The 20540-nt window shown below is 30.1% G+C and overlaps 1 protein-coding gene across 1 annotated transcript; it reads right to left on the reverse strand.

Moving 5' to 3' along the window:
• Positions 1-1958: 1958 nt before the first annotated feature.
• On the reverse strand, positions 1959-20020 carry LOC145842773 (uncharacterized). The gene is made up of 7 exons (XM_082950255.1): positions 19866-20020; positions 15800-15987; positions 12913-13158; positions 12454-12588; positions 12011-12120; positions 3149-3332; positions 1959-2835 (listed from the first exon to the last, which is right to left on the reverse strand). The coding sequence occupies exons 1-7, from the start codon at positions 19918-19920 to the stop codon at positions 2767-2769; spliced, it is 987 nt and encodes a 328-aa protein (XP_082806381.1). The 5' UTR covers positions 19921-20020; the 3' UTR covers positions 1959-2766.
• Between the last annotated feature and the right edge of the window lie 520 nt (positions 20021-20540).

The following is a 20540-nucleotide window of genomic DNA, read 5'->3' on the forward strand; positions in this document are numbered from 1 at the left end:
AAGTTTCATATAACAATTGAGTTTGAACTAAATGTAAAAAATTAACTTTACAAATTATGAAAATCAATAACTTTAGTACTTAAAATGTAGAAAACTTAGTCTAAGTTTACTAATAACTGATCTATAAGACGTTCTTATACACATTTTAATAGTTTTAATTTTCATTAATAATCATAGAACTATTTTTTGTCAAATTTAAGCCACTAGGTCGGCAAACTGTGGCCCTTTAAGTTAAGATCTGCGGCCCGCGAGGTAATTTTTAGCTTAAAACACACTTTTTTAAAAAAGAAAAAGCTTTGCAATAAAAACTTACACTTAGGCTCTTAATTTAATAGTTACTTTTAACTAGTGTTATTTTCTGCTTATTTTGTTATGTTTTGGTTTATAATTGTATTTTTCTACTAAGTACTATGATTTTTTTTTAATAAGTTGTGGCCCTCGAAAACTTTTTTGTGAAAAGTGCGGCCTAGAGATATTTTTTTCTGAAAAAATTGACCCGCGATTTACAAAAGGCTGCCGACCCCTGCACTAGACCGACATGGTAAGTCAAAGCTAATAAGAATTTAAACAATTAACTATATATATTTTAAGTAATAAATTAAATCTAAATTCATTAAGTAACTGTTTGGTGCAGGACTCTTAAGACACTAAATGTATTTAAAGATTTTTTCTTAATGTTTAAAGGAAACTTATTCAGTAAATGGTTAAATATAGAAAATTTGACTCAGTAAAAAGTATTAATCTTCTTGCAAAAAAAAAAAATTATGAATAAAAAATGTGGAGTTAATATACATACTTATATTGCTAACTTTACGTTACAAAGCTTGAACAAACCAAAATAGGATTATATGAATTTAAATTGTATAAGAAGCTGGTTAACTTGAAGCAAAAGTGAGCAGTCTTAAAGGGTACAACGTTTGAAAATATTAACATAACAGTCCATCAAGTTATAAATAATATATGTGAAGTCATCAGCTAACAATATTGCATTTATTTTATGGCAGTTGTTTTAGTTACAAAAATAGTTTTCAGCTGTAAATGCTTTTCTTTTTCTTTTTTAATATTAAAAGATAAGTCTTTGACGACACTTATTAAGAGAAATGTTCAACAGATGGATTAATGCCAACATGTTAGAAAAGATCGTAACGCTCTTTAATCACACTTACATCTTATATGAAAAGCATATGGAAGTTGCTTTTATTTTTCACCAACGAATTATATATATTCTTGTAACAGAGGAGAGCAATCTGCACTAAAATTTATATCCACTCTATCTATATTCTTAAAGTTAAATGATCTATTTTGAAACATATTTTACATTCTATATGTTTGTACTATATATTGTAGCAGTAGAGAACAATCTTAGGTGTAATTTTACAACATTTTGATCAACGTGGTTAAATTATCTTAAAATTTCAACGAAAAATTTTATCAACATATTTAGAAAACTCTATTAGATTCATAGCCAAGTTCAACTATTTGTCATAATTTAGTTTTTTCTACAATAAAATTAAAACAAACATTTCCAAATTAGTGGACTTTCAAGTGTATGAAATCGAACTAATAAGTGCACTTAAGTGTGCATTTTATGTTATATAGTTTTTTGTTTCAGCTAATTCACAAGTACTTTTATTAATTAACAACTTAATTTAGCTTTTAATGGACTACATGTCGAATTTTTAGCTTTAAATATGTTTTAAGTAAAATAATTTAGACCTTTTGAATCCGTAGTTGTATTTTTCTATCTTTTATACCATTAGTTGTTATTTACTTCTAGGTTTTAAGTTTGATATTTATCAACGGATTAGTATAAAAAACTATATAATAATGCAGAAGTTAGTCACTCTTGGACTTTGAATTAAATTGCATTATTTACATATAATTAATCTTACTTAGAAGAATAACATTACCGTTATTAAAAAACAACATTACAGTTATTTTAAGACAAAAACAACACGTTTAACTTCTCGTTTAAATTTATTAACGAAAAACAAATGCGAGAACGAGAAATCAAAAAGTTTTTTTTTTGATAATCGGAGATGGTATCAATAAATTTTAACGCCAAAACAACAAAGCATGCACCTTTCAACTGTGTTCGGAACAAAAAATATGTAGAAAGCTTCAATGAACAACGGCGCGCCGCTTTACTGTCAGCTGCAAATTGTCCGACTAAACGGGGACAAAGCTTGCAGAGAATGGGAGTGTAGAGTCAATTGGGGGGTTTTGTTGCGGACTTTTGTGAGAGGGAAAACCCCTGCTACTTTGGCAATGGACTCTTTTAAAGAGACACCAAATTTAACAAGTAAACTGGCGTTTCAATAAAAGGCCGACAGTGCAAAAGTAAATTACCAAGGGTCTTTTTCGCAGGGGTGACACTAGTTAGATGTTTAGAAGTGTCACCGGTGCGAACTTTTTCACCAATACAAAGTATGCAGCTGCCCCCAGAACAAAACCATCCTTGAGCTGTAAAAACGACGCGCGCAAAATAAGCACCTCGAAAATGCCGTCGAAATGACCGACGATGTATGTATAAACAGAGGTGTAATTTTTTTCAGTCAAAAAACACAAAAAGAGATGTAATAAAATGCAACGAAACTGTCATCTGAAACTAACTCAAAATTCATGTAAGATGTGAGCAAGACTTTTTGTCTTTGCGCTTGAGCGGTGTGTCGAGAAATGGAAACAATCGGTATCATGTGGTGGTGGTGTGGTGACACTCCTCCGTTGAAGGTGAAGTGACACTTTGGAGTGGAGAATTGTCGCTTGTTAGATTTTCATCTCAGCGACCTTCTCGGCGACCTGCTCGACATTCTGTGGGGATTTGCGAGCTTCAGCCTGGAAAAAAATTATTTTAGTAATATTCAATTTATGGTTTTTAAATCATTATAACTGAACGTTTAAGCGATTTGCTACTTTATCACATTAATAATATTTTTCTTAAAATTTATAATGACAACTTACTCTAATATTTAATTTAGAGCTCAATTGATGTTAATAAAACTGAACTCCAGGATTATTTATTTTACTACATAACATTAATACCAATAATTTAAGCATCAACATATTCAACTGATATTAGTACAATGGAACACTAATATATATTTCCCTTAGTCTAGTACTGTTCATCGATTTTATAAAATAAACCAACATTTTGAGCATCACCACCGCTCTTCTGCTGATCTCCACCTTCCGCTTGCCCTCCTTCCTTTTTCTGCCTGTTCCTGTTGTTCCTCCTCCTGTAGTTTTTCTTCACCGGCTGGTCACCTTGCTGCTGGTCGCCTCCCTCCAAGTTGTTCTGCTCGTTGTTCTGAGGTTTCGGTCCGTTGCGGTTGCTGAAATGAAAACAAGATAAGTTTCATTTCGGGGTAAAATACCTAATGCGTAGTCAAGTGCTGGTGCGTACAAATCGTAAAATTTCAGCTTTGACTTTCACCAAGACTATTATTTATAGTACTAATAAATTTCTACTTCATCATATGAAATTTAACTTTTCAGCTTAGAGCGAGGAGGTTTAAATTAAAATTCACTGATAGTGTTATTGGAATTCAAGCAGTTTCATCTAATTTCTGTTTTAAATAAAAATAATTTAGATTTTCTTTAACTAAGTCAAATTTTTTAATTTACACAAACACATGAAATTAATCAGAATTTTTATGTGCGAAAAACTGCACTTAGTGAATTCAACTTAGTTAATAAACATTAGTGCTTTAAGAGGAGTGCAGTAAGGTCATTTAACTTTAACAAATTAATTCTATAACATAGGGAAGAAGATCATTTTAGCAATAGAGTTTTAGGAATACAAATTTTTTGATAGCAATTTATAACTTTCTTTCTAAGTGAAAAGATTTAACTTACTAAGTTAAGTTATTGTAGATATTTAGTTGTTAAAACTTCAGAGAAAAAGATTTGATTTGTGTTTTCAAAATTTAGTTCGATAGAAATTTACTTAAAAAATATGAAAATCTTATGTGAAATACACATTATTTAAAATATTTTTATATGTTATTATTTTTTTAAAGAACAGCTGATAGGTCTAAGTTCCTGTCAAAATAATTAACTTTCCTCAAAGCCGAACTTAATTGTGACTCTGAACATTAAGAAATAAGGATTGAGTTTGGAAAGAAACGAATTGTACGATGTAGGCAATTGAGAACTGTGCTCGGTATCATTGTTTTTTTTACAATAATCGATCTTGTATTTAAGCTCACAGGCGATATCTATGCAACGTGATCGTATCTGAAACTTCACGGGACATGACGTGTGAAGCGGCTTGAAGCAGATGGATAAATTTTAATGTGGAAAATAGATTAATTTGCACAACAGGGTTTTAGGAATTTCCACTTTTTTTTTAATACAATAATTATTTTTCTTCTTTTAGTGAAATGGTATAACTTATTACATTTAACATAATTTAAGCTTTTGTAGAAGTAAAAAAAATTTTTAAGGAAAATTAAAATTATGGTTTTGGTGAAAAAAAGAGAACTTTTTGTTTTATTAGAAATTTAGGTTAAAAAGAAAAATATTAGAGTATATGAATGAAATACTTACAAAACTTCTACAAGAACAGTAGACTGATTTATACGTCCTTGTAAACTAATTTTTATTTCTCTACATAATGTTTACAATAACATATGAATTATCCTTTTTGTTTACTTTATTTGACTTAAATAAAAAACATTTTGTAAAAGTTTTGAAATAAACTAAATGAAATGTATGAATTAATTAAGTGTCGTTTATTTGAACTTTATACTGTGTTCAAACTCCATCACAGATAAAAACAAGTAATAGCGTAATTAATACAGTTCACGACATTTTCAAGTAACTGCATGATAAAGTAGTAGCATTTGGCTACAATAATGAAAGCAAATTACTTCCAATTACATCCACGTGACAAAAGCTCAAAGTTTGTTCAGCGTAAATTTTCTCCCGAATAAACTTATACTCATGAGTTGTAGTCTATTTATTTTAACATGCACACAAAGGTTACTTTAAATTACAAAAACTTAAGTTTACACCCATGCTATTTCTGGCTTCAGTCTACCGAATTGACCAGTATTTAGCAGCGATGTTTACAAAAATATTGATAAGTGGAGGCTTGCTGTTGAATGTTGCAATCAAACAGCTTTTATCAGCTGCTTGTGACGTCATAATTGCTTTCGTAGTGCTCGTGTTTGATAAGAGCTAGCCGTTTAAAAGTTGGGCAAAAATTAATTTACTATGTTTGAAAAATTAAGTTTTACTAAGTTGCAAAAAAAGGCTTTTACTAGCTTGCAGTGTTTCTTTGAATATCTTCTGTGAATAAAAAGTCAAGTTTCACGCAGTTAATTAATTGATTATCATCAAAAACATACATTTTTGTGTCGACCAAAGAATAGCATATAGTTAAAATTTCAATGAAAATAAAAGTTTACTTATAGGAGAACAAGAGTCTAGTAGTATTAAGGTTAAAATTCATATCAAGACGATGACAACAGTTACTTATTTAGAAAAACATACAGCTTTTTAAAACGCTTATTTTTATGTGCCAAGCTAGTAATTGCTTTAACACAACTGATTAAATAACCAGTTTTAAGTTTCTATAGAATAAAAAAGTAGTTGAAAAAGCGTATAAAAGTTCATTAAATATTGCTTAGCTGATAAAAGTTTGATTTGTAATAAAAAATGTAATAGAGTTTGGTTGTATTTTATTAAGAAAAAACCATAGCCTAAAAATTTATGTTTATTTAAAAGAGTAGAAGAGAGAGAGATAATCTTTTACGTAGTAAATTATTAAGTTTCTTGTTGTTTTTTATAACAACTTAAATGTCAAAAAACTTAAAAAACGGAATAGGTCAATTAAAAGACCCTTTTTTAAGATATTTCAAATAAAATTATATTCTCAAACCAGATTAGCTAACATTTAAGTCAAAACTCATCTAGCATTTAGTTCTGACCAAGTTAGAACTTTTGTTTAACCAAGAGTACAGAATTCTACAAAACCACGCATTAACAAAAAAGTTAAACAAAACAACATGATTTGTCCTTTTCGCCAGATAATTCGTCAATCTACATAAATAAAAGTAGACAAAACAAAATAACAATATTGTTTGGAAAAGACCACAGGTTTTTTAACACTTTCGTTTTAAACGCAGTTATTTTTGAAATCGTTTAATTTATAATAAAATTTTATCTAGATGACTCTACAGACCATCAAACCAAAGGCACCAGTTGCCAACCAAAATCGTGTTGTTTAGAAACTTTTAATCCAATAAGAAATTAACTAAGACAACAAGTATTATTCAGACCACCATAATATTTTTGTTTGCATTATTAGTTATTTCATCAGCAAGGCTAATATTAAAGTGCATTTCGTACAATACGGAAATTTGGTTGATCTTTTTTTAGCTGGCAATTAAAATTCAGGCAACAAAAGAAGAACAAACTTGGGTTTTGTTTCTTTTGAAGCTTTTGAACTTTAAAAAAGGTGAAGTGCCAGAGAAATTTTTAGATGAGTAAAAACCGATGAAATTATTGGAAGAGGAGGTAATTTTTGTAAGCTAAGAGGTGAAAATTTTTGACCTTGAGCTGTTCGCAAACAGTTGAGACATTAGCGTGGGATCTGTGGCACGAGAGCTGTACAGCGTGGTGCTGAATAGCAGATTGAGCAAAATCGGAACCGAGCTGGAGCTGCGAGGCTTCAAGGCCTGTGAGGAAGGCTGCCCGATCAACGTGGCAGTCGTACAGGAGGCGATCCAATGTACGAGGATGCAAGGCGGGAAGAAGAAGAAGAAAATCTCGTACGCGTTCCTGGACGTTGCTGAGGCCCACGATTCGGCTGAACATATCAAGATCATTGAGACGTTGGCGCACAGGGGCGTGCCCCGATAACAGTCGCTAACCTGTACCAAAACAACAAGATCACTCTGCACAGTGGGGTGATGCACGTACGTCAGGGGGTCGTCCAGGGTCAACCGCTATCGCCGACGATCTTCAACCCAGTATTGGATCAGATCCTGTGGGACGCTCTCGCGGGATCGGATCATGATGGCGGGGGTTCGTCACAGGGACGCGCTCAGCTACACGGCGTACGCGGACGACATCGCGCTGTTCGCCGGTACGGGCCAGGAGCTGCAGCGCAAGATAGACCAATTGACCGCTTATACCAGCGATGTTCCGCACTAAAGCAGACACCCCGAAAATGGCCTCTGGGACGTCGCCAACAGGCTGAAGATTACAGTTTATGGAGAGCGGGTCGCCAACAACCATAACAAAGTAATAATAAAACACTTGCATAAAAATTTTATGTTAAAAAGAACCTCGTTGAGTGTTTTATTTTTAACAGCTAACATTATTAGTTCAAATTTAATTAATTTAGGAATTAATGGTTACAATCTGGACAGATTTTAAGATGAAAGGTTGTGACAGACTTCGTGAAAGACTAAGATTTAAAAATTCAATACAGAAAGCAAATGAATAGGAATGTTAGGCTTGTTTGACGAAAGAGTATATCGAGCATTTCAAAAATATCACAAAAACACAACACTCTCAAAAAAGTGCAAAACAACAAGATGGTGTCGACCATCTGAACTTCCCAATGGGAAAAATAGACCGCAACGACGAGACGTCAAACTGCCTCCAGGGATCTGCAAGAAAAAAGCAGTGAACAAAACAAATTTAACTTCTTTTTTTTTTTATACTGTTGTTGAACATTTGAATTTTCTTGATGTTGAATGAAAAATTTTTGATAGTAGCCAAAATCAAGATTGAATGTAAGTTTTTCGTGAAGTCTACAAATATAGTTTTGAAAAACTTAAACCACAGTTCAAAAAGACCGAGTAAGGTTACTTTGGAAGTTTTTACAATTATATGCACATTTGAAATTTGAACTGAAGGTAGGAAGGATTGTAGTTGTGAGCGAGCACCAGAAAATTTTTGAGCGTTGTGCAAAATATGAAGGTAAACGGCGTCTGACCATCTGATTTTTCCGATGGGGAAAATGGATCAAAATGACGAGGGAGACGTCAAGCAGATCGCCTTCAGGGAACTGCAAGAAACCGGTATAAAGTCGACAGATGATGAAATAAAAAACGCTACAGGTTCTTGGAGGTCGCACAACCGCTCAAAAACGTCAAATTTGGAAATAAATCAAGTCTGTATACTTTTACATAGTGGAAAACTTCAAGAGATATCAACTCAAGAGTTGATGACCAGTACTCTGAATAAAGAAAAATTTTTAAGATTGTTACACTTGTTTGATGAAGGAGTATGTCATGCATTTCGAAGAATGAGACAGGCCCAAGACCAGCAAGTCCGGAAAGTTCTTTAGGTCCGAAATGTCTTTTGATGCTGATTAAATTTTTATATACACATTGTTTAGGACGAGGACAAGAACAGTACAACGCGGGAAATTTTCAACACTAAAATAGTAGATTTGTTGTCGTTTTATTTTTTTCAAAAATATAATTTTAAGTGTTGCCTTTTCGTGTTTAATTTTTCAATTAAGAGACGATGTAAGTAAAACCCTTATAAAAATCTAGTGGATATAAATACTATCTAGAAAAAATTATCTTGCAGAATCAGTTTATAACTTTTTTTTTCACTTTTCAGAAATAAAGAATTATCAGAAAAGATTACTCGGACCTCCTGAACATTGACGAATCCAAAAACATTTTAAGCGAAAAATTGAAATAATGGGGTTGAAAAAATATTTAAAAATGCATTTTAATATTTTTATTTAAAAAATTTGTCTTTTTCTAGAGAAAAATTAGCTGAACACACATTTGTGCAAAGCTGGTAGGACCGACTCTTTAAAATCAACCAGTTTTAATTTTTCTAGAATAAATAGAGAGGAAGTGGTCAAAAAAGTGTAAAAATGTTTAACTGCTGCCTAGGTGATGACAAAAACCTCTTTTTGTAATAAAAACAGCAAAGAGATTCATGTCCATGTAAAATTTGGAAGCAAATAAGTGTGTATATTTCAAAACAACCGAAATGGTGGTCTCCGGCAATCAAACAGTGCATGGAAGATGGGTCCAATGGTAGATGTGCTTCAGAGGTACTACTGCCATTATTTAAAGCTGTGCGGGCAGATTGAGACAGAGCGGGCTGCGGCTGCCTTGCGCGCTAAGGAGACCGTCGGAGTCCAGAAGATGCTGCGGAATGGCGCATTCACGGATTTTAATGCACTTTGCACGAGTAAGATGCCATCAGATTGGTTCGAGCCCATGTTCAGTCTGTATGTCAGATGAGATTAGGTTGGGTTTCCGGCAGTGGCGGGTCCGACGAAGCGTGCGCCTTGTGCTTGTGTCCGCTTCTGAAGGGCGGTCTTCGTCCGACCCTCGACCGGTGCTGCTCCATGCAGAGGTTGCATCTCGGTTGCCTGCTCGTACATGCACACCGGTACGCCACCTGCCCCTGCTGCCAGAAGCCCTTCATCTAGCTAGGGTTTGCGATGATACACGAGGGGTGATTTGAACTCTTTGTGCAGAAAAAGCTAAAACACATACACGAATCAAAATCAAAGTTAGCTGCGAGCATTGAATAACGGAAAATCACCAAAAATGAAATGCGAACTAAAACACAAAATCAAAACACGCTAATATGCGTTAGAGTCCAGCACAAATTGATGTTCTCGCCCTAATCTCTTCGTATTTTTCAGCATTAAATTATAAACATGTCAATATCCATGGATGCAAGGTGTAAGTCTGGTCGTCAACCGTTGAATTTTCGATCCCGAGTCGATTGTTGTTCTGAGTATTGGCCTGTATGGCTGCGCAGGCTCGAGAGGCTGGTTCGCTCGGAGGGATTGAAGGTCTAGGCGATGTCGTATCGAGCGGGGATCGAGAATGATATAGACGGTTTCTAAAAGGTATTCAACATCGAAGTAGCTCTGAAGCGACGATTGAAGAGTGCCTTACGTGACGTCAACAAGATCAAGGATGTTACTCACTTGCCAGGGACTCTGGCCGACCTAGAAAATTTTGTAGGCACGGCGTCAAGTAAGAGCTGCTACTTGTTCTTTTGTTGTAAGCGCCGTTATGGTCTACGCTCCGAATTCGAACGTGAGTCTGGAGGCCGTTAATGGTCTTGCGAGCGAACCAGTTCCAGGGTCTGGGGTGCTGTCTGGTTCTACACCTAAGCAGTGAAACTTAGTTGTACCGAGCGTACGTATTTCAACACGTTGTTGATATTCGGATGCGCATGACGATTATCATGGTTGTACTTTGAAAGCTATTTGCGAGTTGCCATCAGGGAAAGTTGGCGCTGCCAGGCTATGCTTTCAAGAAGGGTCAAAAACTGGCATAGAATGCTTGATATCGTTTTTTTTTTTCAAAAGCAAATAAAAAAACTAATGAGCGTTGTTTTAGCTTAACAACTTTTAAAGTAGAGTTATTTTTTGAGTTGTTTGTTATTTAAATAGTTAAAGGAACAAGAGGTTAAGTTATGAGCAATTTTAAATGCAGACTATATTTAAAAACTTTTGTTTAACAGTCGCCTTTTAAAAACAAGAGGTAGAAGAGAATTTAAGCAGAAAAACCGATGCCATACTGTTTCTATTATATATGCACCAATATTCCAATAGGGAAATCATTAGTCAATGGCTTGCTTTTAATCGTGGTATAAGTGAGTGTTTATTATCAGACTTGTTTAACTTAAAATTTTAAATTAAATTATAACTTATGGAAAAAAGTTGATTACATCTTTTAATTAAACTAGTTTTCTGTTTCAGGCTTGATTTTTCACGCATGCATAAAAAAAAGTTCACTTAAACTGAAGAAATCTTGACAGAGTCTTACTTATTTTTTACTATTGACATGTATACAAATATTTATCAGAGCTTAACGTTTTACTCAATACAAGTTTAATTTATCAACCCTCGACAATGCCAAGCTTAAAACCGTTCTTAACTCAAACGCTTCTGCTTAAAAATGCAGACAACCGAGTGAAATTTTCAACACACAATGCAACGGACGCACGCCGAGCTGAAATTTCAATGAATAATTCAAACGCAACTTGTTTGTTCAGCATTATACGCTTACCGTTGGTAAAATTTGCTTTGAAAAATTGTTTTCAGCATTTTACAATTGTTTTGTTGCTTGAACGAACTAGAATTTTCAAGCAACTAACTTTTAAGAAAATTTACGTAGGTTAAAAATTGAGAAATACGTTTGGGTTGTCGAAAGTTTGTATGTGTGTATAAATTTTTTTTAAAAAGGGTGCATTATTAATTACCTGAACTGTTTACAAAAACGTTTAAAAGCTATTTTTTCTTTTTAAAACTTACAACTTGTCTTTGCTGAAACAGTTTTTGCTTTACACTTATTTAGTGACTTACACAATTTTCTTTAACAACCTTCAGATTGGATTTGCAATTGCTTATACTCACTCACTTATATTCATTTTCAAAATTTCAAAAACTTTACTTTTAAGTTTAAGACTCCCTGTCGCTATCATTTTGAAAGCCCACTACTGTACAAACAAAATGCTTAATAACAACTGCATGGTTCATTACTTCTCTGATTCGCGTGCTATTCACTACTCTTAAAATTTATGCTTTACTTTCAACAACTTTTTGTGAGCCGTTGACGAACATCCACTAGTTTTTTATTTATTTAGACCAAGCAAGTACGTACTTTATAAGTTTAATTTCATAAGCTTTTTGTTTTAACTTTCAATTTTGTTTACTTTGTTTGATTTTAACTTCTAAGTTTAAACTATTAATGACCACAGATGTGTTAAACGGCTTTATTTGTTAAGCTTTAAGTTTAAGCCATTATTTCTTTAATTAACCAATTTGAAAAAACTATTTAACTCTGATCGTGAACTATTTTTGTCGCATTTTAGTAGATACTTATACAATTGTCTTAATACAGACATTTTTGGGTTCATTAGGAGAGTATTAATTATCTACCAACCATTTTATTGCAATTTAAACCAGTTTTCTTAAGGTTCTTTAACTTAAAACTGGTTGTACTTGAAATAAAACGTTCTGATAAGAGAAAATTTATTGATAATCAACTGTTTAACTAACTATCTCTTCCTGGTGTTGGGTCTTCTCTTCTGCTGAGGTTTCACCTCTCCATTGTTCTCGCCGCCTTCCTGTTGGGGAGCAGCTTGTCCGTCAGCGTTGACAGCTTCACCCTTTGTGTTTATTTTTTGTGTAATTTTAAATTATTATTTATTGTAGTACTGGACTTAGTGAGTTTTTAAAGCTTTAGTAAATACTTATTTCGTGTCAAAAAATCATCTTAAACAAAAATTTGCTTTCTTTTATTTTAGTTTTTTTTTTTTTGAAAAATCACATATTTATTTAACAAAATTTAATTAAAAAAAAATTAAAACAACAATGTTTAGAAGCTTGTGTAAACAGGCTTAAGTTTGTTTATCGTTTTGAGTTTTGCAATAAATTATTCTAAAGTTTACTTTAGTTTTTCAATAGAAAACGATTTTTTCATCATTATTTATAAAACCAACATTCTGCTGTTGAGGCCTGGGCTTGCGGGGCCTGTTTCGGTTCCTGTTGTACCTCTTCTTAGGCTGCTGATCGCCGTTTTGCTGCTGGTTTTCACCTTCAGCTTGAGCCTCGCCGTTTTCCTTGCCTTCAACATTCTGTGAATTATAACAATTAGTTTTTCTGAATCTAATCAATTTGGTTTGTGCCTTATCTTGACTCATCAACTGTTTAAAATTGAGATTCTTTGCTAGAAATATTATTCTAGTTGGATATTTAATTTGCTTTTAATTTTACTGGCTTTCTAAATAGATATTTCTTATTTAATTTGAGGTTTTCTTTTGTTGAAAAAGCTTTTAATCAATTAAGATTCTTAATCATATTTTGAGGTTGGGTTTGTTAAATATCAACTTAAATTATCCTAATCATCAATAAAGATGCTTTTTCTTACTTACACTTTTTATTCCATAATTCCAACTGACCTGAGACATTGGCCTCCTTCTCCTGAAGTTGCCCCTGAACCTCCTCTGTTGCCTCTGAGCCGGCTGCTGGTCTTGTTCGCCTCCTTGCTCGCCCTCCTGCTGGTTTTCACCTTGCGGCTGGCCTCTTGGCTGCCTCCTGTTGTACCTGCGCTGTTGGTTGTAGTCGGTCCTGCGGTCGGCGGCATACTTGGAACCTTGCACCGGCTCCCCGTTCGGACCTGTCACGTTCGCAGCCTCTGGCATGTCCTGTAAAAAATTGAGTTTTCAAATATTTATGTTAGTTTTGTTTTATATGAACATTGTGTTTTAACAACTTTTGTTCACCCCGTTTTATTATTAATTGTAAAACATAATAGTTTCCTAGGTAATGGCAATTTCTTTTTTATCATGCAGCCTCTGGCATGTTCTGTAAATTAATTTTGAGATTTGTGTTCATGTAGACTATTTAATGCAACATCAATACTTTATTTGATATGTCAACTTTAAACTTTTTTCTTTCCGAAATTTAGATAAATTGAAACTTGAAATTTAATACTATACTATTTTATTTACACTTTATTGATTGTATAAATAAAGTTTGTCCAGATGTTAACTGTACATTGCTTTTTATTTCTAAATTTGCTTGCTTGAGCTTAAATCTATTATTGTTTGAGCCATGCCCAAGCAGCTAGTGAGACTCCGAAGTTTAAGCTTGAGTTCTGTATTGTAAGTTTTATCTGTTTATTTGAAATTTAAGTTCTTTATAAGTAACTGCTTAATGTGTTGAATTTACAATTGGATTTATCTAGTTTTTCATACGGTTTTAATTTGTTCAAACTCTTTTTAACAGCTTATAATGATTTTTTTTTGCTAACAACCTTTAACAAAGGATTTATTATGTTGGAAATTTTGATTCAACTTAAACCTGCTGATATTTTTGTTAGTTTTATTCACTACCTAAGCTTAACCTGATTTCTTGAACAGTTCCAGATAACATTAATAAATATTTAGGGTTTTTTAACTACATTTTACTAACTGTTTGTCCATGTCCTTAGGTGCTTTTTTATTGATTTATAAATCCACCATTTTCAAATTTATGCTGAAAACTAGGATTATTTACACTAACTCATTCTATGTTTAATCTAGCATAATTTTGTAACTAATAATGTAGAACTATTAATAAAAGAATTTTTACTACATACTTTTTTATTTTTAAGACAACATTAGATATGTATCATTTTAAAATTATTATTATGTTTAGGGTTTAATATAACTTTGATAACCCTTTAAAATATTAAAATATTACAGACATCCACTAATTCAAATTTAAAATGTCCAAGTATATTTTTTTTACATATATTTATAAATTAATTTATGTATTCCAATCGATCTGTTATTGAAAATGCAATTTAGATTAGACAAGCTGAATTGTTTACTCATTGTAGCGTAAAATTTGTTTTGATTGTTTACTTAGTCTACTATTTCACATGATAACAAATATTTTTAATTATATATCTTTTACATCATAACTTCGATTACAAACAACAACAACATTGTTTTTATAAAGTTAAGCTATTTGTCTTTGTTTTTCAAGATTTTATGTATACAATTTTACATTTAATCTTTTATTTCCATTTATTTTTACTAGTAATTTTTCTTTCATTTTGTTTAAATAACAAAGGCTAGAATATCATTCAAGGGTAGTAATTCACATTTTCTATTCTATATTTTATATAAATAACTTAATTCTGAAATGTGAGCATTCAAACTTTTTGAGTTTTATAGGTATAGAAGACAAAAAAGAAAATTATTAAATCTTTCAATATTTAACAATTTTGACTTATGTTTTTAAAACTTTTTGTTTTTAAATCTTTTTTTTTTAATTAAATAAAAAACTTACTTTTCTTTTTAAATTTCTTTTATATTCTTAAAACATTGTTTATACAGAACTTTCAAATTTCCAAAATTACTTTTCTTAAAAAATTGAGGTATCTGGGTGAAAAACATAGTTTATTACATTTAGTTAAATTTTTAGATCTAAATTTAAGTGCTACCCATAGGTTTTGATCATAAGGTCTTTGGCAAATTACTAGAAAGACCTTTGAAGTTTAGAAAATTTATAAAAACTGACTTGTAGTTCACACTTCTAAGATTTAATTTTTGAGATTTAAATTTTTTGAACTTACCCCTTGTGCCCTCAATATAAATAACACTTTCCTGCATCTTGTTAACATTTGAATTAATGCTCAGAGCTTGGTTAACTAACCTATGTATAGCCTTCAAAAACTGTATCACTTTTTTTTTTAATATTTGCCTCTAATTACAAATTTTGCAAAACAAACTTTGTTACCCATGACCATTTCATTTTAAATTATAACCAAGCTTAATATTTCAACTTTCTTTATAATTTCACTTATTTTTTCAAAAAATTTTCCTGGTTTTCCAAATTTCTTCCAGGTTTTTAAAAGTACACATCTTTAGGTCTATTTTTAGTTTTAAGCTAATTTCTATATAAGAAACTGTGTTTAATAGTATAATAACATTGAAAAGAAACTGTTAAGTTACTTTTAATGTATTTTATAACAAAAAAATTTTGGATGATGATGACAAAAAAAATTTATTTGTATGATATATTTTGTGTCAAATTGAAATTTTACCACTGAAAATGTTTAAATTATTTAAAATTCCCAAGTTTTTCCAGGTTTTTTTTAAAATATCTCAAATTCCATGTTTTTCCAGGTTATTTTTGTCTTAATTGTGAAACTCAAGATTTCCCAGGTTTCCAGGTAAATTGGCAACCCTGTATACAAGACTCACAACTTTTTATCAACTTTTACCTAGCTTTGGTAACTATGCCACTGTTTCTTCATCCTTAAATTAATTTATTTATCATACAAAGAAATCAAACCTTGTTACCCATGACCACGTCAAACTGGACCTTCTCACCGTCGGCCACAGATCTCAAGAACTTCTTGGGGTTGTTCCTGATGATGGCGGTCTGGTGGACAAAAACGTCACTGTCTTCGTCGTCGCGGTGAATGAAGCCATAGCCATTGCGCACGTTGAACCACTTGACCTGGCCAGTCACTCCGGATGCTGAGATTTTTTAATACTTTTTATTATCTTTTTTATATAAATGTTATTTAAATATACCAGTAACTCCATAGGAAGTTTTTTTTTTTTCATTTCATATTTTCTTTAAATCACATATTTATTTTATAATAAATATATATTTTATTAATATCCAGATGCTGTGTGAAATAAGATACATATTTTAATTAAAATTGTAAAAAACTGACATAAATTTATTTTTATTACTTAATTACTTTGTTATATCAATTATGTTCAAGTTGCAACACTTCAGACATAAATAAAAATATTAAAAATAGAATTTAATTTAGTTTGAATTTTATACTCTAGCAAACTTCTATGTTTTATTGATTTAACCTATACAAATTGGTAAAATAATTGCATATCATTTTTATCAAATTATTTTTACTGTATTTGTGGTAATTATTATTTCATCAAACCTTAATGCTACTTAATATTTTTTTTTGATACCAAATTTAACTTTCTTTTAAATACTATACTATTGTTTATCTACTTAAACAACATTTGGATTAATTTATTTTACTTTTTTTAAGTTGTCAATTATACACTATTCAATTTTTATTTACTACTTTTTTACTCTCATTACATTTATTTAAAATGCTATCAATATTTTTTTTTTGAAGTTATTGATGAAAAAATTCTAATGCATTCAGTATTATCTTTGATGTTCTGAACTTATTAAATCATACTTCAACTACGAACCATTTTCACTACTATTCACGAAATTTGAGCATTTTATTTTAATTACTTGTGGAATATTTTAGTGGCTTTAACTTACAGGTACAACACAATTTTTTGTATTTATACTGTTTTGAGTTTTTACTTATAACTACTAACTTAAATTGATTTGTTGAGAGGAATTTATACTATAAAATTTGGGATAATATTGAAAACTGTGAGGCTTTTTTTTCATTTAATTGTTTTCAACTCAGTTAGCTAGAAAAGTCTTGCATAGATCAACTATTTAATTCAATTAAAGTCTGTGTGAATTTAAATGCACACATCCTAAACTAGCTTTTTTAATAGAAAACTTATTTAATTTTTATATGAAGAATCAATTCACCTTATCTGTTTAACTTAACTTTTCTACTTAAACTAAAAGAACTTTTTTTTTCTTTTTCTTTTCAATAAATTCTGACTAGTTTATTTTCCATTAAGCATTCAAATTTACTTAGATTTGTTTCTTAAGATTTTTATCTGGTCAACATCTTTGGTTGTAAGTATGGCTCAGTATGATTTAAATATGCTACTTGTCATTTTATTTATTTTGTCTATAAATTTATTTTTTCTATTTAATAGAAAAACTTTATTTTGAACCAAGATATTAGACTTTACTAAAGTGATATATATATATATATATATATATTATATGGCACATACTTTAACTTAAATTTTAGAAACTTCTTTTTACAAATAAGTTGGAGCTCAGGTTTTATTTTTAATCTTTATCAAAAAAACTTTTAGTAAAGCTTGGAGTTAAGTTAATTGTAAAAACATACATATTGAATATATACAATTTTATGTTCTTTAAAATTGTTAAAAACTAACTTATATTTTATCATAAATGAAACTATTATTCAAGGCCACAAAGAAAAAAATTTAGCCTTATTTTTAGCATTTTTAATAAAATGCCAGTGCTTCTACAGTTTAATTTATTTAAACCTACTTTTTGATCTATGCAATCTAATTTTAAATTTCAAAATTTCCTTCTTGAGATACAAACTAGAAAAAGGCTTACTATTTATTTATTATATCATTAAAACTCCATCTCCTAAGCTTTTTAAGTGTTTTCTCAACTTTTATAGTCTTATTTATATCAAATGTAATCAGACCTATTGTAAAGTACTATTTATCTTTTATTTTTCTTCTTTCTCTGATCAGCATATTTCTATATATAGCAAGGACTATTATTTTCTATAATTTTAATTTTTAGCTAAATAAAAAAGTTAATTATTTCAAGGCAAAAATTTTTATTTCTGTAACATTGATCAAGAAAAAACTGTGGTCCATAGGTTTGTATTGGGAAAACTTTTGATAAACAGACTACATATACATAGTTAATTATTTTTTTATTTTCTTTAAAAACAGACTTATAATTCATACTTCAGCTTTTATTTTAAAGCCTTTGTTATTTTGTTGTAAAAAAAACTTGGGACCCTATATTACGTTTATTTTTATGGTACAAGTTAAGATAATTTTATTTTTGGAATTAATTATCAACTTGTTCAGGGTTGCCAGTTGTTTTTCAAAAAAATTTCCAGTATTTTATAACTACATATTTTCAGGTCTATTATTAGTTTTAAGTTAAGTTTAAGGTAAGAAACTGTGTTAAAAAGAATCAAAACATTAAAAACATATGGTAAAGCTATTTTAAATATGTTTTTTAATAAAAAAATTTGATGATGACAATTTTTTTAATTTATATTACAGATATTTTGACTTAGTTCAAAACTTTACTACTGAACATGTGAAAATTGTTTAAATTCCAGGTTTTTTTTCAAAACTACTCAAATTTTAGGTTTTTCCAGGTTTTTTCTGCTTAAATTGTTACACTCCAGGTTTTTTCAGGTAAGTGGAAACCCTGACCTGTTTTAAATTTTTATTTATATACACTTTTTTTTAAACTTTAATAAATTCAACTTCTTTTAAATATTATTTATAAAAATTATAATAAAGTTTTTAGACTTTTAGACTTAAATGGTTTTATAACACTTGTCTTCAACTGAACATGCATGTAAACAAAAAAATTGTGTCATTGATTGAGTAGTTTAATTCTAAAAATAAATCTGTTAAGGATTTATAATTCACTTGAGAATATATGATATAGTATTTATTTTGTCACTAGCATGCAGTATTAAATTTAATAAAATAACCTCAATTATGAAATTAAAATTAACTTTTAGCTTGTTAATTTTTGACCCACAGTATTTAAATTTAGAACTAATAATAATATTAACAGAACTCAATATCTGATTAAATAACTCAAATATTAATATTAATACAATAATTTTATAATTCTATTTTTTGTGTTTACATACCACTAAAACTTACTTAAAATTTAATATATGTTGTAGGTATAATTTGGTATAACAATAATGATTTAATGCTTTTAAAATTATTTTTTGTTAATGATTCAACAAGTTAACTCAGTTATTTTCATGCTTTTACAATTAAGACTTCAAAAGTTTACTTTGAAAATATTTATTGATTAGCATAAGTTAAAATGCACAAGTTAACAAAGTTAAATAATGTAGTGCAATTTATACAAGACATTTTATTTTAACTTGATGCTAACCAACAAATATTTTTAAAGTAAACTTTTATATTTTTCTTACCATAATTATCATATAGAAGCTAATAGTTAACATTTTTTATAATACAGATATTTAGTTTAAGAATACATCTTTATTTACCTTATAGAATTATATGCAGTATATACTGCTATTCTATTAATTAAAAAAAATTATTGTATAGAAAAATTGTATTTATAAATATACAAACTTTTAAAACTAACCAAGTTTAATAACCTCTGGTTTCTTTTCTTGATCTGCACATGCTAATCAATAAACAAGAAAAAAATAGTTAGAGGGTAAACTTTTTCTATTTATACACAAAGTAAATTATCAAGATATAGCAATATAACTTTAAGATAGTTTAACAATAACTATTTTAATAATACTGACCTACAACTGCATTAGTGATTACTGGGGTGTATTTTTCTGAGACACAAGCTTGCCGGGCACGTACTAATGGGACAAAACAATAACAGAAGATATTTAAAAAAATTTGTAATATTAATCTTATTTAAATTTTAGGCTAATGCAATTAAAATATACAAATTACTTATTACAATATAAATTTACCTAAAATTTCCCTGGTGACTGGGGCTTCTTGCTCGACTGCTGCTGTTTGTGACATATTGGTTGTACTAGATGTTTGCTAGATGGAATTGATGGTAAGATGTATACTCTACACTCAGTGTTGATGGTTCTGATGACTAGTCTTCAATTTTGAGGGATGTTTTGCACAAAATCATTCAAGCGTAAGAAAAAAGCGACTTTCAAATCAGCTATCTCACTAATTAGTCCAATTTGTGCAACTTACCAAGGGTTAAGTCAATTTTATAAATTGTTATGATTCAAAAAAAATAAGAATTATTAAATAACTTTTTAAAGTTTTTGGTTGCTCATTATTTAAGTAAACGATTTTTTGTTTTTGCGCTGTACATACTTTTACACATTTCAAAATATTCTAAGATTTTCTAGATTGATCAATTGAACGATAATTTATACAGAAAAAGTGCACTTACTTACTTAAAATATAAATCAAATATATAATATTTCTAATAAAAAAGCAATAGAAAAACTCTTTTTAGTTGATAAAAAACTTTAAACATTATAACATATTTATCAAATTGTTTATTTTTTAAGTTAATGTATATTGTTTATTAAACGACAAAAAACGCTCAAAAAGTTTGGTCCAAGGACGTGGTGCACGAAAAAGCCTTTCGGTTATCGAGTCTTACACCAGAACAGTTT

This window comes from Thalia democratica, chromosome 8 (assembly GCF_965202585.1).
Source record: "Thalia democratica chromosome 8, ktThaDemo2.hap1.1, whole genome shotgun sequence".
Lineage (NCBI taxonomy): Eukaryota > Metazoa > Chordata > Thaliacea > Salpida > Salpidae > Thalia > Thalia democratica.